The 22454-nt window shown below is 39.9% G+C and overlaps 1 protein-coding gene across 2 annotated transcripts in view; it reads right to left on the bottom strand.

Annotated features, from left to right (window-relative positions):
- Window positions 1-18759, bottom strand: part of LOC113155828 (ras-related protein Rab-26-like) — a 43427-nt gene extending 24668 nt beyond the window's left edge. The window contains exons 1-3 of one of the 2 annotated variants that reach the window (XM_026350536.1): window positions 18001-18759; window positions 16194-16304; window positions 1109-1150 (exon numbers count right to left, since the gene is read on the bottom strand). In XM_026350536.1, the coding sequence (XP_026206321.1) occupies window positions 1109-1150; window positions 16194-16304; window positions 18001-18186 (339 nt within the window). In that variant the 5' untranslated portion in view covers window positions 18187-18759. Of the gene's footprint in view, window positions 1-1108; window positions 1151-16193; window positions 16305-16924; window positions 17737-18000 lie in introns of those variants that run through there. The other variant, XM_026350544.1, reaches the window with a different exon arrangement.
- Between the last annotated feature and the right edge of the window lie 3695 nt (window positions 18760-22454).

The following is a 22454-nucleotide window of genomic DNA, read 5'->3' as shown; positions in this document are numbered from 1 at the left end:
GTATAGTAAAATGTAAAAGTTCACAATGGCTCAGTAACAGTTACTAACTTTTTACTTCAATTTCCAATTTTAGCTTAGTCTGGGTCATAATATTGAATTTAAATTAGCTGTGGTCAATACCATTCTTCCTATTGTCCCACTGCAGTGGAATAAGGCTAATTAGGTCATTTTCCCATGAGGCAGCACAGTCTCTTGTTGCAATTTGGCTCCAGTGACAATTACGTTTTCCCTGAGCTCTCAAGCAGACCTGTCTCCTCAGTTTGCTTTTATAGAAACATCATTTCCTCACATCACGTTGGGGTTTTTCCACTTTTTTTCTTCTGGCAGCTCACTTCACCTGTTAAGGGGGGGGGGGGGGGGGGGGGGATCATTCCCTTTGGATTCCAACTAACCAATTTTCCCTCTCTGAGACATGTCAGCTTTGATGCTGGCTCTGCCTCCTGACTGCCCTGTGGATAAACCATGGCACTAGAATTTAAGTGGCACTGATGAAGAATGTCAATTACAGGAGGAAAAATAACTCTCTCTATTTTTATGCTACAGACTGTTGTGCAAACTGACTTTAAGCCAATTAACTCCAAATGAAACAGGGGAGACACACTCCACCAGCCTCCATCAACCCCTAATTAAGACCACTAGGGATGGTTCACATAATTCATATGCTCTGTTTGATAGAAATATCAAACATACACTTTCATTCAGTATGGGTTACATTTTTTCAAAACGGTGACTGAGGTGTGGAATAAGGAAGAAAACTCAAAGCCTAAAGGAAATTATTCATGGAGATGGCTAAAACCTAGTTATCTTTCTGGGGCTTTTTGTGTGTAGATCATTGACTTTCATCACACACTGTCTATAGACAGTGCAGTTCACCCTGTGTGATTAGTTACATACATCAGCTACATGAGGTAAATAGCAGGCACGACTAAACCTAAAACAGGTTGTTATCTTGGAGACACGAGGGGTTGGAAACAGGATCTGACAGGTTGCTCGAATGCCAGAGGGTTTAAAGCCTGGTTCTTATTTGGTTGACACCTTTCTATTGACAAGATCTCTTACGCGCGAGAAATCTCTTTTCACGATTGTCAGGACAAATTAAAATTCTTACCTGAAGCTTCACCTTGACTCCATCAATGTTCAGGACTTTATTCTGGAAATGAAAGCATGAAATCATAAGTGACAGTTTCTAAACTTAAATGTTTTTTTTTTCACAACTAGCAACAACTTTTCAGCATATGGACAATGTCAGGTGTGTGAGTCCAAGTGTGTTTGTGGTCAGACACTAGGCTGGGCAGTCTCTTCCTCTTATCTAACCCAGCACTCTCTCCTCCTCTCTCCATCAATATTGGATGTCTTCACCTCGCTTTGGCCCCTTTTTATGAAGCCTCGCCTTTTTTCCTCCAGAGGATTAACCCCCTCCGCTCTTCTCGCTTCTCTCAGTCTCTTTTCCTCAGAGACACATTCCTCTGATCTCAACTTCAATCTGCTCCAACACACAGCAGAGTGATGTGATGGTTAGAGGTTAGCTCTACCTGAGTGCCGAGCGCACAAAGGTTAGATAACCTCCCATCAGTCTCAATGATGAAAAGTCATGTGGGCTCTTTTATTTTGTCTGATTATTAAAACAGATCAGATATTAAATGGTGCGCCTCTTTGGTTGACAGATCCTCACAGCATACATGTGTATGTCAACACAAAGGACAGTTTCCCTTTTTCTATGAACCAGTGGTTGCTGCCGAAAAGAGGAGGTCAGTATATTCTTGACTGGACCTGCAATGGGGGACACTCAAAAAGGCCCCTTTGTACACATCATCTCTCTGAGTTGGTCCTGAAAGCCACTGCTGACCTTCAAATTCACAAATCCCAGAGGGGAAATCAAAGATATTTAACCCCAAGACACTGCTAATGTGACAGCAGAGCACTTAGAAATGTTAGAAATAGATATGGTTTTTGTTGGTGTTTCTGGGTGGTTTATCTCCCTGAGATTCACAAAAGAGGACTCTCATGCATATTTATAGACAAGTTGAGTTGCAAGTTAGTTTGCAAGTGTGCTCTAATAGGAATCAGCATCTCTAAGGACTTCTTCCCTGTTGTTGTTGTTGTACCTAAAAAATAAAAAATAAAAAGCACAATGTGCTTTGAGGATTCATAAATATTTAGTGTCCTAGAAAAAGAGACTCATGATAGCACCATGATGAGGGTTTTGGGTGGTTAGTCAGGCTTGATTGCACTGATAATTATGTTGGATTTGTTAAGAGGTGATACTTTAAAATCAGCCAGAACAGGACATAAAAAAAAAACTAAAACATTTATAAGATTACAAAAATATTAAATAAGTGGACTGAGCTGGATGATAAGGATCTGAGCTGCAGTTTACTGTGGTAAGACGAATTCGTTTAGACGAATTAAGCTACTATAGATTAAACACTGTCAATCACACTGCCTCCACTTTACTTTTGAAACTTTCTCGAGCTTCAACATTTCACAAGCTGACACAGCTCTGCTTACAACTTGTTTACAATTCACAGAGGGATGCCGGAGACGCTTGCACCACTTTCAGGTCAATTTCACTCCCTGAGCTGCAGCAAAACATCCTCCAAACATCTTCAAATACAAACTGCTCTACTTGCCTGCCAGACACTGAATGTTAGTAATTTAATGTTTGCCCCCCCCCCCCAAAGGTAAATGAGTGAGAAGGTACAATCAGTACAGAATGACTAACGGCATTTCTTAGGGACTGTGAATTACAAACGGATGAGGAGGTTTCAGAGGGGCTCATCCAACTGTCCCTTAAAAAATAAAAAAAGTTTATATGGTATATGGTACTGTTTCTTTCCTTTTGCTCTGAAGGCAGCCTGACCCACACACACCCGATAAATAAAAGCAACAATACTGAGGGAAGGGGATATACAGGGTGCTCTACTCTGTAGTCAACCCAGCACCCAGCAGCTCTCAAGTTTTTTTAAAATCATGCTGACACAGAAATATACATTCACATATTGTGCAAAAACATTCAACTGCTTTTATGATGTACTATAAATGGCCACATGTAGCCTGTTATTATCCCAATCAAATGTTTATGTTACTACTGTATATTTATGGTTGCACACTGTATGTATAAGGAACTTCTACAATGTGACAAATGAGACCGACAGAGCTACCTCTGCTATTTAATATGTTCGCCGCACATATTTCATTTTCTGTAGGAGCTGGTTGTTAACTGCAGGTACAAATAAGGCTTCCTCTCCTCATTAATGCTCTCCTCTTCTTCTCTAAAGATGCTCAATATAGCTTGGTCAGCACTTTCAAACCACAAGGCACTCTTTAACAAATACTTTCACTTGAACTGAAGTGCACTGAATATTCTCCTGGAGATGGCAATGGGACAGTACATCACACCAGTACATTACACCAGGTACACGCACGTAATGTAACTTATAAAAACTAAGGGATTCATGCACTGATGGGCTTTATTTGCTGACCAGCAGTAGCAGAGAGACCAGAACGAGCAATGATTGTGGCTGTGTTTTTTTAGTCGCCAGTCACAGCACTGGTAGAAAAAGCTAAATAATCTACCTCAAAACACATCTGACTGTGCAGGGTAATAGCCAGAACCTCCCTGTTATTGGCTTTTTCACTTGGGTGACCTGGTGAACTTAAAAACTGCGACTAATTGAAAGAGCAGTGGGCCTTAGGGCCATTTCAGACTGAATTCTTCACTGCTACAAAAACAGACCTCCTCAAATGAAACAGAAAACAAACCCTGGCATCTTCCTTGCACACATCATTTGTTAACACAGTTGCACAACATGTGCAAATGTTTATCTGACAGACCACAATCCATTCTCAGCCAACTTTCCTGAATTGTGCTTTTATGCAGGTTTATTGATTTACCTGGATAGCTTTGCTCTCTTTTTACATCAGTCTATGCTTGAGATTTAAGCGTCTTTTTGAAAGAAGCCACTGCTTTATAGTTGATCTTCTACCTGTAACTTGGAGCAACACACTCACACTAGCACAGACACTTGCTGCTATGCAAACACACCCTTAGGCAGCAAGTCCTTTCTGAGGTTCCATCACCGATCCATCATTCAGCTGAATGCTGTGAGAGGCAGCCTTTAACCTCTCTGAACCTCTTCCCTAGGATCTATGCACACACTGACGTGATACAATCAAGATGGAAACACAACAGTGTATGGTTGTGTGCCTGTTGTGACCATGTGGGAAACGTGGCTGATTCAAAACACATAGCTGGGACGAGCTGTGAAGCTGTGTTTCAACATTTCCAGTTTCCATTGCTCTTCCTTTTTATTTTTATCAGCACTTTTTTTTTGGGTCTAATATCACCACAGAATCCTCCAAAGAAAATTTGCCAATGCATATGCTGCTAAGATTTATTACAGTTTTTCTCAAACCCATTTCCTGAATGCATGCAGGAAAACAAACCATGCTGATTCATACAAACATCCAACTTAATGTGTGGCATTATCCAAAAGCACATATGTGCTTCCATGAACATAAAATGTTGCTGCATTGAATTTTAAAAGAGAGTTCGATCTGTGATGAACATAGTGTACTTAAATGTTCCCCTGTGAGGTTCTTGACCACTTGTAGTGCTGTGGAGCTGCATATTTATGAGTGGTGCCTTGTTATGTCTTTGTTTGTGCACAAGGACACATGCGAGTATGCACACAGGTGGGGTGATTCACAGTCCTGTCAATAGTCCCACAGTATTTCACTAATCAACTGGTGGTGGCTATGTGGCAACCAGCAAATGTGGAAGACAATGCAGGTCTCAATGAAAGGAAATAAAGCTGTTTTTCTTGTTTTCATGTGCCCGTTTACTTCCTTTTCTTTTATTATAATAAAAACCACTGTCCAGATCAGTGTGATATATTATTGTTGCCACATACACTATCATTTTATGAACACTACCCATGTTCCCTTGATTTGTTTCTTCATAATTTCTATCTCATGAGTTTCCATGTTCCAAGATTTCACTCCTCACCTCTTTCATGCCCTGGTTAAATATTCATGCTGCTCCTCAGGGCTCGCCTCTTGAGACCCCTGTGACATTAGGGCAGCAGGTGGCAAAGCTGGTTTTCATTAATTACAAACATCTCCCTAGGCAGAAGTAACCCCCAGCATACACACACACACACACACACACACACACGTTTACAGGGGCATGTACAGACACAGCCAATCCGTCAAGTTCAGTTCTTGCCATTTAGTAAAGCGGAGGCTTGTATATCAACACAACAAGATGACTCTCCCCTAATTATAGAAGTAGACACAATGGACCAAGTCACATACTCTACATAGTACACACACACACACACTGATAGGTTCTGTAGAGTTCCTGTGTCCAACTGTGCTCTCAGTCACTTCTGTAGCTCCTAGCTCATACTTCACTTTAATTCAATTGCTTTTTCAAGCAGAAAAAAACATTACTGCCACTTGCTGGCATGATTACGTTTGGCACTTTAATTGCACCCACTCAGAGAAGGCTGTCAGGCAGGCAGACAAGCTGTCAGGCAGGGGAGTCGACAATGGAGAAGTCAGTCAGCCACCCCTCCGTTGACTATTAAAATGTATAGAAACTCGAAACTAGGGAAACATGGATGCTTAAAGGTTGTGATGAATGAGGGCATGGACTGTCATTGACATCCACGATGACAGCAGAAGTATTAAAGAGAGACTGAAGCTTTCAGAGAAGAGGATGCAATCGTCAAATCACAGCTTGATTTCTGTGATGGGTCTGTTAGCGTCATCTCAGACTCTTTCCCTTCTGTCTTATTGTCATCACTCTGCGTAACACACACTGACTTATATCATGCAGGTTTTAACTCCTCCCTAGGACCAAAATTAAAGAATGTAGAGTTGTAATGTACTCAGGGTCAGAAATTATGATGTAGTCCAACCATTGTTTTCATTTATCAACATGCAGTGTTTATTTTGTAGTTAGATATGTTAGGTTTATTTTTTAACTGTATTTAACGCTAACACTGACACTGACCACATTTACAGAAAGACTACAAGCTTAACATTTACAAGCAAAGTGAAATGTTCAGTCACACCTCCTCTATGTCCTTTGCATCAGAAATACTCATCTCCAATATAAATGAAGTGCTGAATCACAGGACTAGCCTTTTGTCAATAGTGGGAGGGAATAGTACACAAATCCATCAGCATCTTGCTTAAGTAACAAGCTTGATCTCTCTGCCTCTGTCATGAGCTTGATTTTCACTCCTGCTCATCTACAAGTTAGTTAGCTAGTTGAAAAAAACAAAAACAAAACAAAACGCTGGGTGTACAGTAGGTGTTAACCTTTTGTAATTTCATAGTTTTCTGCATTCATTTGTCATAATTTTGTCTGATCTAAACGTCATCTATCTAATTCAAGAGTATTAACAAATATAAGATGCTTAAAATAATAACACAAAAAATCCTGATCTTTCATGTCTTTATTGAAAACGACTAAAAGATGGATTTTAGTGTTTCGGGTCACTGTCCTGTAGCATCACCAAACTTCTACAAAGTTTTACCTGACATATAATCATTCTCTCATTCATTATCCTGAAGAATGTTTTGATACACTTGGGAATTCATCTTCCTCCCAATAACTCACAAATGTGAGCCAGTTTCAATGATGCCTTCGAATCTTTGGCTGTCACTCGAGGTTGCTTCTTTACCTCATTAGTGAGTGTTCGTTGTGCTCTTGGGGTCATTTTGACTGGCCGCCCACTTCTTGGTAGAGTAGCCACAGTCCCAAAATGTCTCCCGACTCCAATTAGCTTTTTTGAAGTCATTATTGCAAGGGTTTACACATTTTTTCCCACTAGCACTATGATGTTTTTATGATTGTTCTCAATAAAATATAAGAGATCTGAATTTTTTTTGGTGTTATTATTTAGGGGCACATTATATTTGTTAATACTCTTGAAGATCAGATCACATTTTATGACAAATTAATGCAGAAAACCAAAAGGTTCACATACTTTTTCTTGCCACTGTAGTTCTCGTTTCTGAGGAGCAGTAATTAAGCGATGACTAATATCCACTTGTTGCATGAGTCACTCTCTCGAAAACATTCTGTCTGAAGATGACCTCATGTTCCTCTGAACAAAGAGATTCTCAACACTTCAATATGCAGAGTTTATTTATTGTGTGCACTAAAACATCACATCACAACCTCCTCCCTCTAGTCTTTTCCAGCCAAAGATGAAAGTAAAATTAATGTGATTCATATCAGACTAGTCCTCATTTAATCCATTTCAGAATACCGTCACTGACGATGGACTGGCTCAGGACTGAATGGATCACATGATGGCTCACTCAGCCTGTATGAACCTGTTTGTGTATGCATGGACATGTTCTGTGTGAGTCACATCTGATGAGTTCCACACTATAGGGCGTTAACTAAAGATTGATTTTTATTATCAATTTAACCAATAAGTGCTTTTTACTGTTACTCAAGTTAACAGGGGTATAATATGTATTCAGGTCCCTTATATAAAGGAAAGCGTGTAAAAATTAAAATGTTAAATCAATAAAATGAATATTAATAAATATTAAAATGATCTGATCTTTTTTCATTATCTCTCTGTATGTTTAATGAGTTACTTCAATAAAGACATAGAAGACCTTTACTGTTTCATAACCAATTCATGCAGAACACCAAGAAACTATAAACAGTGCTGTTAAACGTCCTTGTGGCTGTATATACCAATCTTGTAATATTCTTACTGATGCTTGAATGATCAATGCATCATTAATACTAACTATTTAACTACAATTATAAATATCCTCTGTTAGTTATTATGTTTAAAAAAGTCGTTATATTTTTCTAATGTAATCACATGGTTTTTGTTAGATCTTGCAAAGAGACTAATTACTATACAGTAGCTGTCATGTATATACTGTATTTCATTGTGAAATGAGCTTAAAGAAGTAGTAATTAGCACAATTAGTGCACTTAATAAACGATTTGTGACATCAATTTACTACCATGCGTGGCCAGATTTTCCCCATTTCTGAGTTATGTTATTCATATCACTTCAAAGTGTGGCCTCTGTCATCAGCACCTCTCTCTCTCTCTTGCAACTTGTTTTTTTTTTTTCACACTGCACACATCAGTGCAAATACCGTAACTTCTGAGCTTTACAGACAATGCATGCATCTCAAAAACGTGGTGACTAGTAATTACCCTGACAGCTATTAGAGATGCTATCAACAGTGACGTAATACACACGTCTAACAATGTCAGCCTAAAACATTCAGAAGAGAAACACAGAGATGCACAAAAAGAGCTGCCTGCCTTGTACTCCCCTGCTTTATTTATTGGCATGGATGGGGACAAAATGTTGCCCCCATCCATGTTGCACATTCAGCATCAGTTTATATATTGTGGGTGCACGTGTCATTGACAGTCAGTAGATGTGTGACTGAATTGACACCACACTAGTATCTCACTTCATGATTTAATGTAACTGATGTGCACTAATGTGCCCCTCATCAATAATCTAATGATAGAGACGTTTAATGTTTATAATGTTTATAACTCTTTAAATATATATATATATAACTAACATAAATACTGTGCACTCGTCTCCAGGAAGAAATCCACAATAACCTTATCATCTCCAAGGAAAAGTCGGCAAAATGAAATAACATGTCTTCCCCTTCCTCATCCATCTGTGGTGTCAAATTAAACCAGTGAATTGGCGAACACATCTTTAGCCAATTTAGCTACTAAGAGGTTTTCAATACTATTGGCCACAAGATGAAGGATTGGTCTTCCAGTTCCACCATTAAACACCGATTACTGTATTTTGACCAAACAACTGGAAAATCCAGCTTTTGTGGTGGATTGGGTGATTATTGTGGGAGGTCAGAAATCAAGACTTCTTTCAAGAAATAAGCTCAGTTGCCATGATTCGTCTTCCAGATAACCCTCAACTGGAGGAATGAAACTGTTCACACTGTTTCTGAATGACCTCAACTCTACTTTAGTAGACATTCCTGCACTACTATTTTTGTCACACTGATATGCAAAAATCAGCTGATATAGCAACCGGCCCCATTCACAGATCTGACACAAGTTGGTAAAACTGATAATCTCATTACAAAGGCACACGTGAATGGGTTGGGACATATTAGGTGTTATATTATTAGCAAATGAACAATCATCTCTTCTTGAAGTGTAAAATTGGAAAGTTTAACACGGAGAGGGACATTGAGCAAATTGTGAAGGCAGGACCATTGACTCACGTCATAGCTCAATATCCGATGGATATTTCTGAAGACCTGAGAACAAGAGTTGATTTTAGAATAAGTATTTCTAATGTGTCTTCTTTTTCTCCTACTCTGGATATTACAGTGTTAGGCTTACAGCTGATTCAGCTGCTCTCTGACTCGATTAGCCCTTCCTGCCACCTGACTGCTATTGCTGCTGCTGCCTCTGTCTCATTGTGTTGCGCTCTACTATCACAGGTGGAAATGTTTCTTGTGAGGACCAGCCAAAAAGGGTCCTTAGAAGACCAAAATATTCTCACAAGAACCGTATTTGAACTAAATTTTCCCACACAAGGAAATAAAAACACAAACAAGCAAGATTATCAAGACAATCTTGAACACTGCCTGCATAATACTCTTTTGAATTATTCAGCGATGTGTTCTGTTCATAGATAACTGGATGAATTATAAATGAATCATTGCTGAATCTGTATTAGACGGTTTAACCAAGACAATGTAAATCACTATGTATGCAACTTTAATATACTAGAGGTGTTGTGTCAGCTAGTTATTCTTATTTCAGGTTATTGTATAAAAATACATTCTACAGCTTCTTTGTTGTGAAAGGAAATGTTTTGAACATAAGTAAGCTGTATGTTTCCCACGTGTTGGAGGGTGATTTAAATGCATCTTTCAGTATAACTGATACAATGTTCTCCAGAGCAGTAGCACAGTTCTCACATACATACCAATGTCAAGCTATCTGACAACTGAAGATACTGAGTGAAGTTTCTGCAGTTGCTTAATTCATAGCCCCAACTCCCCCACACATACTAAATACACCCAAAAATAACATCAGAGTGAAATCTGAATCAATCGGTCGGGTATGTGTGAAGCTCCCCTGCTGTGCTTCAAAATAGAAACATTTAATTTTACATGACTCAGCTCCGTCAATGATGCACAAAACACTTTGGGCAAAATGTTGTTGTGTATGTTGGTACATGAAGGGTGACCTCTCAGGGCAAATAGACAGGATGGTCGAACAAGGCTTTATAAACAACAAAGTGCTGAAAAATGTTGTTGTTGAGCAGGTTTAGAAAAAAAAGGGGATTACACTTTCATTTACATTCACTTTTACTGAAATTATTTTAGAATCTGTGTATAATCTAATACAACTCTGTAGTTTTAGTCTTGCACTTCTTCTTGTAGTCTTGCACATCTCAAGGGACTTTGTAACTACTTTTACTGTTATAATAAAAAGCAATAGCTTAATGATTAAAGTAGCGAGCTTGTGACTGGAAGATCTATGATCAGCAGGGTACAAATCTGGATGGGAGAAGTGAAAGAACTTGTCCACCCCCTCATCAACACCAATGTGGGCCCCTTGAGTAAAGCCTTAGCCCCATCTGCTCTAGTGGAGCTGCTCAGTGGCCACAGGTCAGCCTCTCATGGGCGGCCTCCAGATGTGTAAGTGTCTTTGACTGACCTCAAACAAGACTGAAAGTTTACATCCACACTAGGCAGCTCTGCAATAAACTGCTGGGTACAAAGATGGTTTGATCTACACTTTAGCATCCACATCAAAACTAATGATTATCAGGCCATTAATTATAAATGGTTAAAAGGTACAGTGTCATTGCCTGCTGTCTTTGTTGTAATATTTGCTAATTAGCAGGCTGACATGAATGTTAATCTTGCAGGTATTTATGCATTAAATAAAATATCAATCCATTATCGTAACCACTTTTCCACTTCAGGGTTGTGGAGGTGCTGGAGCCAATCGCAGCTCTCACTGGGCAAGAGTGGTGGTGCTAGATTAAAAGTCATTTGTTTACCTCAGTTACCAGGATTCCTCCGGTGGGAACCATAAACGCCTGGACAAAATGTTGCCCCCATCCATCAAGTAAGTTATGGGATGTTTCAAAGAATAAGTTAAAAATTCCGTGGGATTGGGCATCAGTAAAGACAATATCATTGCTTCTATGTGGACTGTGAAGGTCTGCAGAAGCCATCAGGGCAACATATCTTATACAGTAATCTATCATATAGTTATACTGTTGTTGATCTATTCCAAAGTGGTGGACTCACCAATTAGTTGACATTTTTGTGCTGCTTGCATAATGAAAACAAACATCACCTTACCTGAAACTGATATGTGAGGCCCTGCTGCACTCAGGTTTGCTCTTGCCACCCATTAATCAGTGACAAGTTCAAGTTCATCCATCGTAGCTGTAAATCACAGACACCTTCCCTGATCTACAGAAGCACTGCAAATATAAATCATTAAGATAAAAGATCTTGTGTATAATACAGATTACAGTGAGATGAATTAGTATGCCAGGCGTGAGGGCATTGTCTCTTAAACCTGCCAGCAAAACTTTATGGGCTGCTTCTAGATAGACCGCTTTAAGTAAATCATATGGGAAGGGAAGCAGAGATGTGATGTTTCATTTGTTCTGGGCTGCAGAGCACGGTCTGTGGTAACTGACTTCAACACCTGAATTCAAGGTGTAACGATATGTTCGTCCTCAGGGGACAAATCATCTGTGACTTGCCCACTGGACTAATTTTATTATAGTTGTACACATACCAACATGAGCTGAGTCATTGCTCAGTGTCTTCACGCGTCAAGTTGGAGCGTGGGGGGGAAACTGTCACAGAGGTCAAGGGTGGTTTTGCATCGCAATCAAAAGGGCGTTTGCCACAAGGTGGCAAAAAAAGGAGAACTGAAAAGCTGCTCTTCTATTGAAATGACAACGATGAGCAGGTTTAGCTGTAACCATTACCTGAAATTAGTATTTTGGAAACACAATGCAAACAAGGACTGACTGTGATAGCTCAGATAGCATTTAAGATCTGTCTTCCTATGAGGAACTTATTTGGGTGCCGGAAGGTGAAACTTGAGGTCTGTCACTCGGTGCACAGTAAATATTACCGACAGTAGGATGCAGCACCCTTGTCACTCAGAATAGGTGAGAAGTGATTCTCTTCTCTCCTTCACTACATTTACATCAACTGAGGCAACTACAAGATGACTTGTCTCTGGTATTATGAGGTGAGGTAGTGATGATAAAAAAAACAGCTGCTGAAGTAATACTGTTAAAGGTCTTTCCTCTGAGCATCTTTCTCTCCCTCTTAATAACCTCCCCATTTCTGTGTCGAAGAAATTACTCTTCAAGCTTTGTTTCCACAGGAAGACATTTTGTCCCCTGCAACAGAGACAGAATCCTCCTGCAAGCTCATAATATTGTGTCCCAGTAAGTAACAGCAAAGACAAATTTAGCAACCATCCAACCACTGTTTATAACTGTAGCATTTATATGAAAGTGAGTAAAATTTGTGTGCCTTCAGGCTGCAGCATTAAAAAGAATAAACAACTCATCACACAATTTTTTTTAAACAGGAATATGCAGAAAAAGCCAAATAGCAAACCAGGGGAGACAGAAAAATTAGACACACTTATGTATGATGGATGTGAACAATTACAGTATGGAAAAAATGCACCCTCACTGTGTGTAAATGTTATTGCAGCAGATTTAGATTAGAGATAGACTGTGTTGGCAATAGTTTGGTAGATTGATAGTAATGTGTTCATTTTTTGGAACTGGAGGAGGAGCTTAGCACCAAGGACAGCTCCTGCTATAGCCTGCATTGCATATTTCTTTAAAGTTAGACAGGGACCCAAAAAATAAACATTTTTCAACCCGGAAAAAATATGACTTCATCCTGCACTTGCGGCTGTTGCACTGGGTGATTTGGGTATCAAATGTGAATTTATCTGCAGATAAAGTCGATGCCAAGTTGTTTTTGGAAAACTATTCAGAGGGATTGGGCACATATGCCACAGCCTGGGTGGAGAAGTTGGAAAAGTATTGGGGGGATAATGATCACATTATTTTGATTTGTTGACAGAAGGAAAACACTGAGTAACACCATCTTAATAATGAACCCGCTAAAGACCCACCAAGGCTGGAAATCAATCTCATGCAAAACATTTGGTATTACAGTTTCACCATCACCTGAGACTAAAACCAATGTAAAATAACTTTATGTTGCTGCTGTCCAACAACAAACAAAGGTCAGCCCTAAATAAAAACTATGAATGTATTTCATTCTGCAGCATCAGTTAACTACTTGCTCATTGCTTGATTAAACACCAAACATTCAATAACTAAAGAGTAAAAAAGAAAATATATCAGGCAAAATGTAAATGTTCACTTTGTCTATATGCTGTCTTTGTTACTCATTGCAGAGCCAGACCTTGAGGTCCTTGAAGGTGTCATCTAATGAGTAAGTGATTCTAAAGGTTCCTCTTTAGAAAGTCCGGCAGAGATAATTCAGTATATATATGTACACACACACACACACACACACACACACACACACACATACACACACTGCACAGAAGTGGAAATAAAAGTGACATTAGCTGAATAGATGTGTTGAAGTCCAAAGATTAATGGAGACAGTGGAAAAGGAAATCTGCTCAGGAAATTCAAGTGTTTTGTGCTTAAGTGTTCCTACACAAATCTGTATTCCATCTAAACATAACAAACAGGAAGCTAAGGGCACGAAGAACACATCAGTGGTCCTTTTCACTCAGACAGCAAAAAAGCAAAATGTCGCCTCAGCAGCAGGAGTCATTTACTCTGACCGTCTTTCACATGGTACTTGTGACCTCCTGATTGAAGGAAAAGAAAGAGGAAAAAGAAATCTCCAGCGCTTTGGCTCTTGTGAGCTGAGAGCCTCATGGGCTGCACAATCAAGCACAAAGACAAGTTCTTTCCTTAGGTCAACCCCTGCCCATCAGTTAGCACCTGCATTACCATGGCAACAGATGACCTGCGCATGCTGCATTGTAGTTTTCCAAAGCCATACTTGTTTTTAAGACGATGAAATAATAAAATGAGATAAGGTGTAGTATTGTGAACAATGGCCCTAAAGAGGAACTCATTCAGTCATTTAAGACATTGATGGCTGTTAACATTTAAGTTACGTATTCCAACAATTCTTTAAACATGCAACAGTGAACACACATTAATAAAAATATAACATTGCTTCTTTACCTACTGTAAAAGAACATTGAACATATCCACACATTAATTGTACTATAGGCAATGCATAACTGTGTGATTCCCTGGAAAGCTATTAATACAAAGTCTTATCAAATTAGACAGATTTAGTCAATATGCCATTACAAATATGTGCCAAAATATCACATACTGTGGAATCAGCTCTGTTTTCTACTTATCAATAATTGGTGAAATTATGAAATTTAAAAAACAAACAAAACACACACAAAAAACAAAAGAACAAAACAAGGGAGAGCAAGATTATTCTTCTTTCATACTGCTTTTATATGGAGATGTTATAATCAAATACAATTTGTGTATTTCTTACTCTGACTCTGATTTTAAGCCTAACAAGGCACCAGTGCAGCTCTGTAATCCTGAGAACATACTGAGGTTTAAATCAGATGAGACTACAATAAATAAGATGGGGAAGAAAACACAGCATCTCACTGCAGCTTTGAAGTGGGAACCGGATCAAATCCCCATACGAAGCAAATTGCCTCTCTTTCCCACCAACTAAAAGAAATCAAAACTGTCTTTCCTAAAAATAACAATGGCTCTCCTCCTCTGTGTATCCTACATGGGAAGACAAACACCAAGGAGCTTCATGTTTTCTTTCTCAACAAAGTCTGGTCTCACAACTTCCCAAATTAGCACACACACAATTGCACAGTTGCATAAATGGCAGTTTTTCATGTATTTATAAACTGTGTGTTCTCAGATAACGCTTATGATGATATAGTTCGTTCTGTAAGTGTAGTGACCTGCGAGTTTTGTGCAATATGTTAAATAAACTACAAATATGAAAAAATGCCAGCAACACCATTTTCTAATTAAAAGACCCAAAGATGTCTCATCATTAAGAACTTGCAGTTTGACTCAGGAACAGGTTCTTGGAGCTCTAGTTCGATTGTATTGAAAAACTGAACCATTAAAGGAGAAACCATGCAGAGGAGAATCTGAGACTTGAGGATGATAACGAAATTAATCATGTCACAAAGCTCGGTGCCACACTGGAATTAAATAATAAGTCAATACGACCAAAGAGCTGACTAAGCACCAAACTTTATGAGTTTTGGACTTTTTCCTCCATTAGGAGAAAACATAACGGGCCGAGGGAGCTGATGAAGGTCTCCGCTTTGCTTAGACAGGCCTAAACGTACATAGGGACTGCAGACACTCGGTTATAAGAGATGTTACATAAGTAAATAAATCAACTGCTCATCCACCCACAAACTCATCCAACCCACACACAGGCCTATACAATGGCTGGATACTTTAATTTAACACATACACTCAGTGGCAGTCCATATGAATCCGTCTCCCAAGAGCATAAAGGATCTAATGTTGCAGTTACACAATGCAATTGACTTAAAGTTTGGTCTTTACAATTGAAAGTTAGAATAAGCTCATTTACAGTGATGTTGGGAGACAAGTCAGAGTCATTCTGCTCGTCACACACACTGTGGTCGTCAAACATAACCAGAGAGTTTGGTTAAAGGGGGGGAAGTTTTTATTTTACACATTCACACACACACAGTCCCTTCCTCATGCAATCAGTTAACTTAGCACTTCACCTTCTTTTCTGGTTGTCACATAGGACCATGAAACTGGCACACGAGAGACACTGTGATCATCCAGAGAGCCCACAAAACTAAAGCATGTCGAACTAATTAAAGAAATCAATATCCTATCTGGTGAGATTTGTAACAAAGGAAATGCTCATAGCTCTAGGGCATAAAGACAATGAATAGTTTAAAAAAATCCCATTAGTACTTATGGCCCAGTTTTACAAAAGGTACTAAAGTTGAAGGTGTGTCTCCATGTGTATGTGGGGAATTGGTCTGTTTGTGCATGTTTTCACTGCATCAGTTTTAAACTCACCCTAAAGTCAATGCCCACAGTGGAGATGAAGCTGCCAGCCAGGAAAGCTCCGTCTTTAAAACGGACCAGTAGACAGGTTTTCCCCACACCAGAGTCTCCAACCAGCATCACCTGCCCAGGAAACCAGTGAGAGAGAGAAATGTGGGATCAATGAAGGGAAATATCGGGACAAAAGTAGAAATAATACATAGAAACATAAACAAGAGGGAGCTGTGTCTCATATATATTTAATTTTAAATCAGTGTTTGTCAGAACATTTGAATCACTCAGCTATATTTGTCCTGGTATTTTATTGCTTTGCCAGTGGAAAGGGTGTATGTGAATGAGTGTGTGACAGTGGACGTCATTAAATCCCGTCTCTAAGTACGTTGCTTTATGTTTGCACATCTCTCCATCTGTGCTCACAAGTAGACATACTAGTGTCTCGTTCCTGCCAAGCAGCCCTTTGTGCATTTGTCTTTTTATTCTAAGCTATGATGAAGTTAAAGGTTTGATGTCATTACTGCTATCAGGTTAGCGGAGGGACTGCGGGCCCCAGACCATGGAAATCAAAAGTGCCTCTTGGGTGGAGGGAGAAAGTACAGCGAAGATGAAAGACACAGGAGGAAGAATCAAATGATGTACAGTCACGGTGATGCTGAGCAGTACATTGCCCCCTAATTCTTTTTCAAAGATATGTTTTTTAATCTCTTGATTGATCTATATGTCTGCAGCAGTGCACAGGTATAAGCTCCCCATCTTTTCCTGCCCTTAGTCAGTTCTTAGTCAAATCTCCTCAATGCAGATTAATAATATTAAAGAGGAAGCAATATATTATGGATTATGGCCTTTTAATTGACGTGCTCTTCCCTGCACTACAGAAAGATGACTACGCAGCTGCACTTGTGAAAAAGTAGCCGAAACATTAAAATTTGGACTTCAACCCAGTCTTGGAAATGAATTAAATTAACAATTTGATTTCTGCACCAGGCTGCATGATGCTTCTCAGATTGTACATTTAAAAAATATAAAAACAAAAAAAAAGTACACTATTCAAGGAGAGGCCAGTCAGTGTAGGCTGCACAGATAGATCTGACTGCACTTGTTTATTTATTGGTTGCAGGGCTGTTGTGTACTCCAGATATGCAGCGCTTGATAAAACAAAACTATTCAGTTTGAAGTGGCTTGGAGAGAACAGTCTGTTCAATTGTTCTGCAAAAAAAGAGCAACACAAAGCCATCACTGCTCTCACATCAAACAGCTGCTTCAAAAACACGGAGTAGGTGGCACAAGTCCCTTGAAGCTTCACTGCGAGAACACAGTCACAGACAGTTCCTCTGCGCACGCAGTCAGTAAAGTAAAGCAAACCGTCTCTCGCTCGGCGTAAACGCGTAAAAGCCAGTTCCCTGTGCCGCCGAGACAAAACCTTCCTCCAACCAGTTGCACAGCACGAAAGAAGGGTTTGTTTGCAGGCTGCTGCTGCTGCTGCTGCTGCTGCTGGGCGGCGCGCACCTTTCCAGGTTATCGATCGTCTGTTGACACAGCTGGTGTCAGGGGCTCGTTGCTGTTTAATGAATAAAGGTGGTTTGAAACACGGAAGATAAGTGAAGCTACACATGAGAACACAGTAAACAGAACGAGGTGTTCAGTCCTCTGCGCCCACAACTATATTCTAACATAAACCAAGAAGTGTCCATGATTGTTTACTCGGGTTAGTTCATGGTGACCTCCATCGCGCCCGCTCCATCCACCCTGTAGCAGCTGATGACTTTCATGTGAGCTGCAGTTTGATGTGCACCAACCTAACCACCGACAAAAGCCGTCTTACCTTGAAGGCGATGTCATAGAACTCGCTGCTGTTGCTGATGGACGGTCTGCTGGGATGGACCACGCCGTTCATCTGAACAATGCCCGGGCTGCTCCTCGCAGCTTTCCCGGTCCCTTTCCCGGTGGGGCTCCCCGCAGACGGGCTGCTGGCTGCGGCTTTGCCTTTGGCTGCCTTCTTGCGAGACATTTCTCAAGAATTCTAAACTATCACTGGGAATCTCAACTAAAGCAAAGCAAACAAACCAACCAACAAACAAAAGAAAAACCAAAAAGAACCGGGCTCCTCACGAGGTGGAACAGGAGCGGAGAAACGTGAAGGGATTTGTTTGTTGGTTCACCTGCGCGTTGAACGCATGTTCGTCCACACCTCTCTCTTCTCAAACTGAGAGTCAAATTGTCCCGAAATGCAAAAACGCTCTCGTTTCCGCTGCTGTTCAGCCGCTTCCTGTTGTAGGGAGCTGGTTCCTTCTCAGGGCGCAGCGCGACGCAGCAGCAGCAGCAGCAGGAGCGGCGAACGTGATGTGGCACAAAACTCAACCTTGCGCGCAAAACAACCAGGACACGGTGCACTTTGTGCTGCGATGCGCTCTTTAAGGAAGTCCTTCAAGGCTTCACAGTGGACTTCACTGTGATCCTTATTATGGTTCTGCTGCAGGGACTGTGCCAACTTTCAGGAGCGAAATATAAGCAGCAGCACCACGTGACTTAAAGTTATGCGTTTTAGAAAAGTATGGGACTTTATTATAATAATAGGATTACGCATGATGATTGTGATTATGAGGGGGATGAAGGCCACAACACGCTGTCCGTGGTGCTGAAAAACAGCTGCACACTGTATCGAGGAAATGGTTCCATCCAATCATTGATTTTATAATCACATTTGATCTTTGTGTGACATATTTAGGAGTCACGTGTCTCTTCCTCTCTCCCAAAGGAGGTTCGTTATTCTTTAAGAAGGCAATGATCCTACTGAAATAATAACATTTTGTTCTAAACCTTCAACATGTTGTGCATATAATAGTAGAACCACTTGACCTTCAATAAAGCATCCAGAGGCTCTGTTGTACATTAATCTTTAATTCAATAAGCGACGATTTTAATGTTAATTGTTGTCATTTTGTGCACATCAACACTCACACGACGTATTTTATTCCTCTAATTGAATCTTTTTTTTTTTTTTATCTCTTACATTATTTTAGGCGTCTTGTTTCCACATAGGCTTCTTTTATTATAGTGGAGCCTCAAGATAAGTACATATACTGGTTCCATTAACATAAACAACATAAACATAACATAAATTTTAAAAAAGATGGTGACATGGACAGGATAACTCCCAGACACCTGTGGAACATATATGAGATGTGATTTCAATGATGCACCACAAGAGGGGGATATGGGAATAGAAAAGAGAAAGTCACAGACAAAAAGGTTTTGAACAGCAGAACTTTAAGTTCAGTTTAAAGCTGCATTCAGTGTTTGTTTTCTAGAAAATAAAAATGTTCATTGTTAAAAAAAAAACCATTTAGGAATTAGGAATATATCAAATAGGAAATTAAATAAAGAAACATTCTTTCTTTGTGTTGAATTCATTTAAAGAAATAACCCAGAATTTGATGGACTTCTACAGTGTGTCTTTATTTTTAGTAGTAGTTTTATGTGCTACAGTTGTTTTAAGCTCTCTCCATCATCCACCAGCAAGCTGTTTGTGATCAGAGCAAAACAGCTCAGAGAATGGTCACTGGCCTCTCCGTGACTCCTCCACACACCCGTTATAATTCAGAACATAATTCAAATGTCTCTTCATAACATGGCCCATGTCATTCTGTAGCGGTGTCCACATATTGTCTACATTTGCAACAAAGAACGGCAGCATATTCTGATTAGACCCTGGCCCACTGTGGCCAGCAATGAGATGCTGTTGTTTTCTCCTTCTGTAATCTAGTTTGTTATGCAATATAAAAATTGTGTATGATACAACTGCCTTTGTGTTCAAGTGCCAGGCTGTCCAGACCCATTAGAACACACTCAAAGATCACAGCCCACAGACCTTACTTGCTCCCGACAGAAGGAAACTGAACTGAGCTAGTATTACCTCTGACCTTTACAATGTGTAGCGTGAATAACACCGAGCTAAACTCTCAAAATCACAGAGCTGTTTGACAAGTGTTAACATATCTAAAATCAATTTAGAAAGAACCAATAGAGCAGTAAACAGGCTGTGAGTCTGTATAAATATGTATTTGTACATGTCTGCATGTAGTTTTAGTGCACGATTGTCTTCATTTCCCAACAACTAAATTTGCACCAACCTGGAATTGTAATACAGAGAGAACTTTTTGCAGCGTCTCTCAGTTGTCCACAGTCCAGAGGTACTGAACAGTTTGGACGTAAACACACAAACAGCTGAAACCTCTTATTTCTGTCCCTCAATCTGCTGTCTGTCAGCGTTTTTCCACACTCCACCCAACTCACAGAGTAGAGCAAAGTTGGAAGTGGAGAATCATTGGTTTGAGGGAATATGAACCCCCAAATCCTCCGACCCCCATGCACAACTCCCCTCGACAGCTGAGATTTGTTCTCCCCCTAAAGCAGCTGTCTTCTGCGGCAACAGCTGGACATTTTGGAGGGAGTAGGGAACGTGGATAGAGAGGGTTCACTGGAATCTGTCCCTGGTTTCACAGAACTTAACAGTCTTGTCAAGGTGACTTCAATGTGCTCCATGAGTGGCTGTATATCGTAAAGTGTAAAGTAAAGTGTCTGCACCAACATGCAGTATATGGCAGTACTAGCAAATGAAAAGGTCCACGAACACACACTTTAGAAGTACAGTGTTGTGGTTGAGAGAAATCATTGTACTTTTACTTGCTAGTATTACATACGATTGATTGTGTGATTCAGTTTTTAAGGAAGCATTAAATCCAATGGTTTCATTCATTCTTGTTACTTAGCATCAGTTCACAACAGCCTCACCTGAGGCAGAGCCACATCCATGACAGCAAGTCTAAAAAGTGTGGGTGAGTGTAATGTACTTGGCCTGGTGCTTGAAAAATATTGTGATGAGGAACATAAGGCAGACAGAGGATTGCTGTAAGTACACGCGTGTGTGCCCAGTGTAGAAAAGATGTGAGGCCCTCAGGGTCACATCACTCTGCAGGCGCACCCAAAGGCCAGGCATTTGACAGTTTACCTAGGGTCAGTGCCCTGAACGTGGGCTGGGTGGCGTGCAGCAGCCTGGCCGGTCGCTCAACCAAAGCTACAGCAACTGTTGATCTGTTGGCCGCGCTCTCTCTCAGCTGCCCGTGTCCAGGGTGCAATGAGGAGGGGCAAGGGGGCAGCCTGCCAGCCAGCACCCTGGTTTGTCAGCCTTGGCGAGAACAACCATCAGTGTACTGGTACCGCCTGGCACTTATTCGTTCCCAGAGGCATCTTAGATGAGAAAAATAGAGCGAGTGTGTATGTGTGTGTCTGAGTAAGAAAGGAAAATGGGTGCTGGTTGTACTAAATTAGATTTTTATGTAGTTATAAGGGACATTGTTTTATAAATAAAAAATCAGAGAGTACATGCTAACAGTATCAGTACAGACATCATTAGACTTATAATTAATTTAAAGTTACAGTACATTACAAGACTCTGTTGAATATCAAAATTTGATCTTAATCTATAGAAGTGCTGTTAAAGTCTTGTGTGACTCAGCGTTATTGAACAACCTGGCAGACATTGGCTTGTTAAACCTTTGTTTTGTTTGCCCTAAATTAAATCTGCTTGATTAGAAAACTTTGTAGTGCATCCATCTGTTATCTTCATGACTTCCTATTCCTATTATAGGTTTTAGGGGTGGTCGCAGAAGGCTTTCCATCTCATTATAATATTATAGAAACTCTCCTTACTTCTACATGAACAAAGTGAGTATGAGAGAAAACTCTCATAGTCAGTTACACAATTCTATTTTCATCTTTTCTATTTCTGATAGACTCTTGTTATTTACCCTGCTACTGTTGTAGTGAATACTGTAAAAGATGAAATCACCAAATATTAATACATAATAATAAAGAACATGCTACTTTCATCTTTTACGTGACTTGATATAAATGTTGTTTGAGATGTTTCTCTGCTTCTAAACTTCACCTTCAGAGACAATTTTTAATGTGCTCACTTCATTGCACATGCTCCTATAGACTGTACCTAACTTAACTAGATGAGTAAATGGAGAGAAATGAGCCTTTGCAAGAAAACAATGTGTTCTGGTGGCTTGAAATTGCCTTGGCAAGATGATTTTGCTCAATCTTGCCATATTTTAATGTGCTAAACCAATGAAGCCAAGCCCTGACTTCAAATCTGTCATCATACAAAATGTTTAATTCTCTTTCCTTTACGCCGTAAAAAAGGTGACAGTGTTAATTATTACCTTTCCAACGACGTCATCAGCATCTTAGTGTCACACTTACAATTTCCAC

This window comes from Anabas testudineus, chromosome 8 (assembly GCF_900324465.2).
Source record: "Anabas testudineus chromosome 8, fAnaTes1.2, whole genome shotgun sequence".
Taxonomy (NCBI): Eukaryota; Metazoa; Chordata; class Actinopteri; order Anabantiformes; family Anabantidae; genus Anabas; species Anabas testudineus.
Note: the sequence above shows the minus strand (reverse complement) of the source record. Positions and strands in the feature narration are given on the sequence as shown.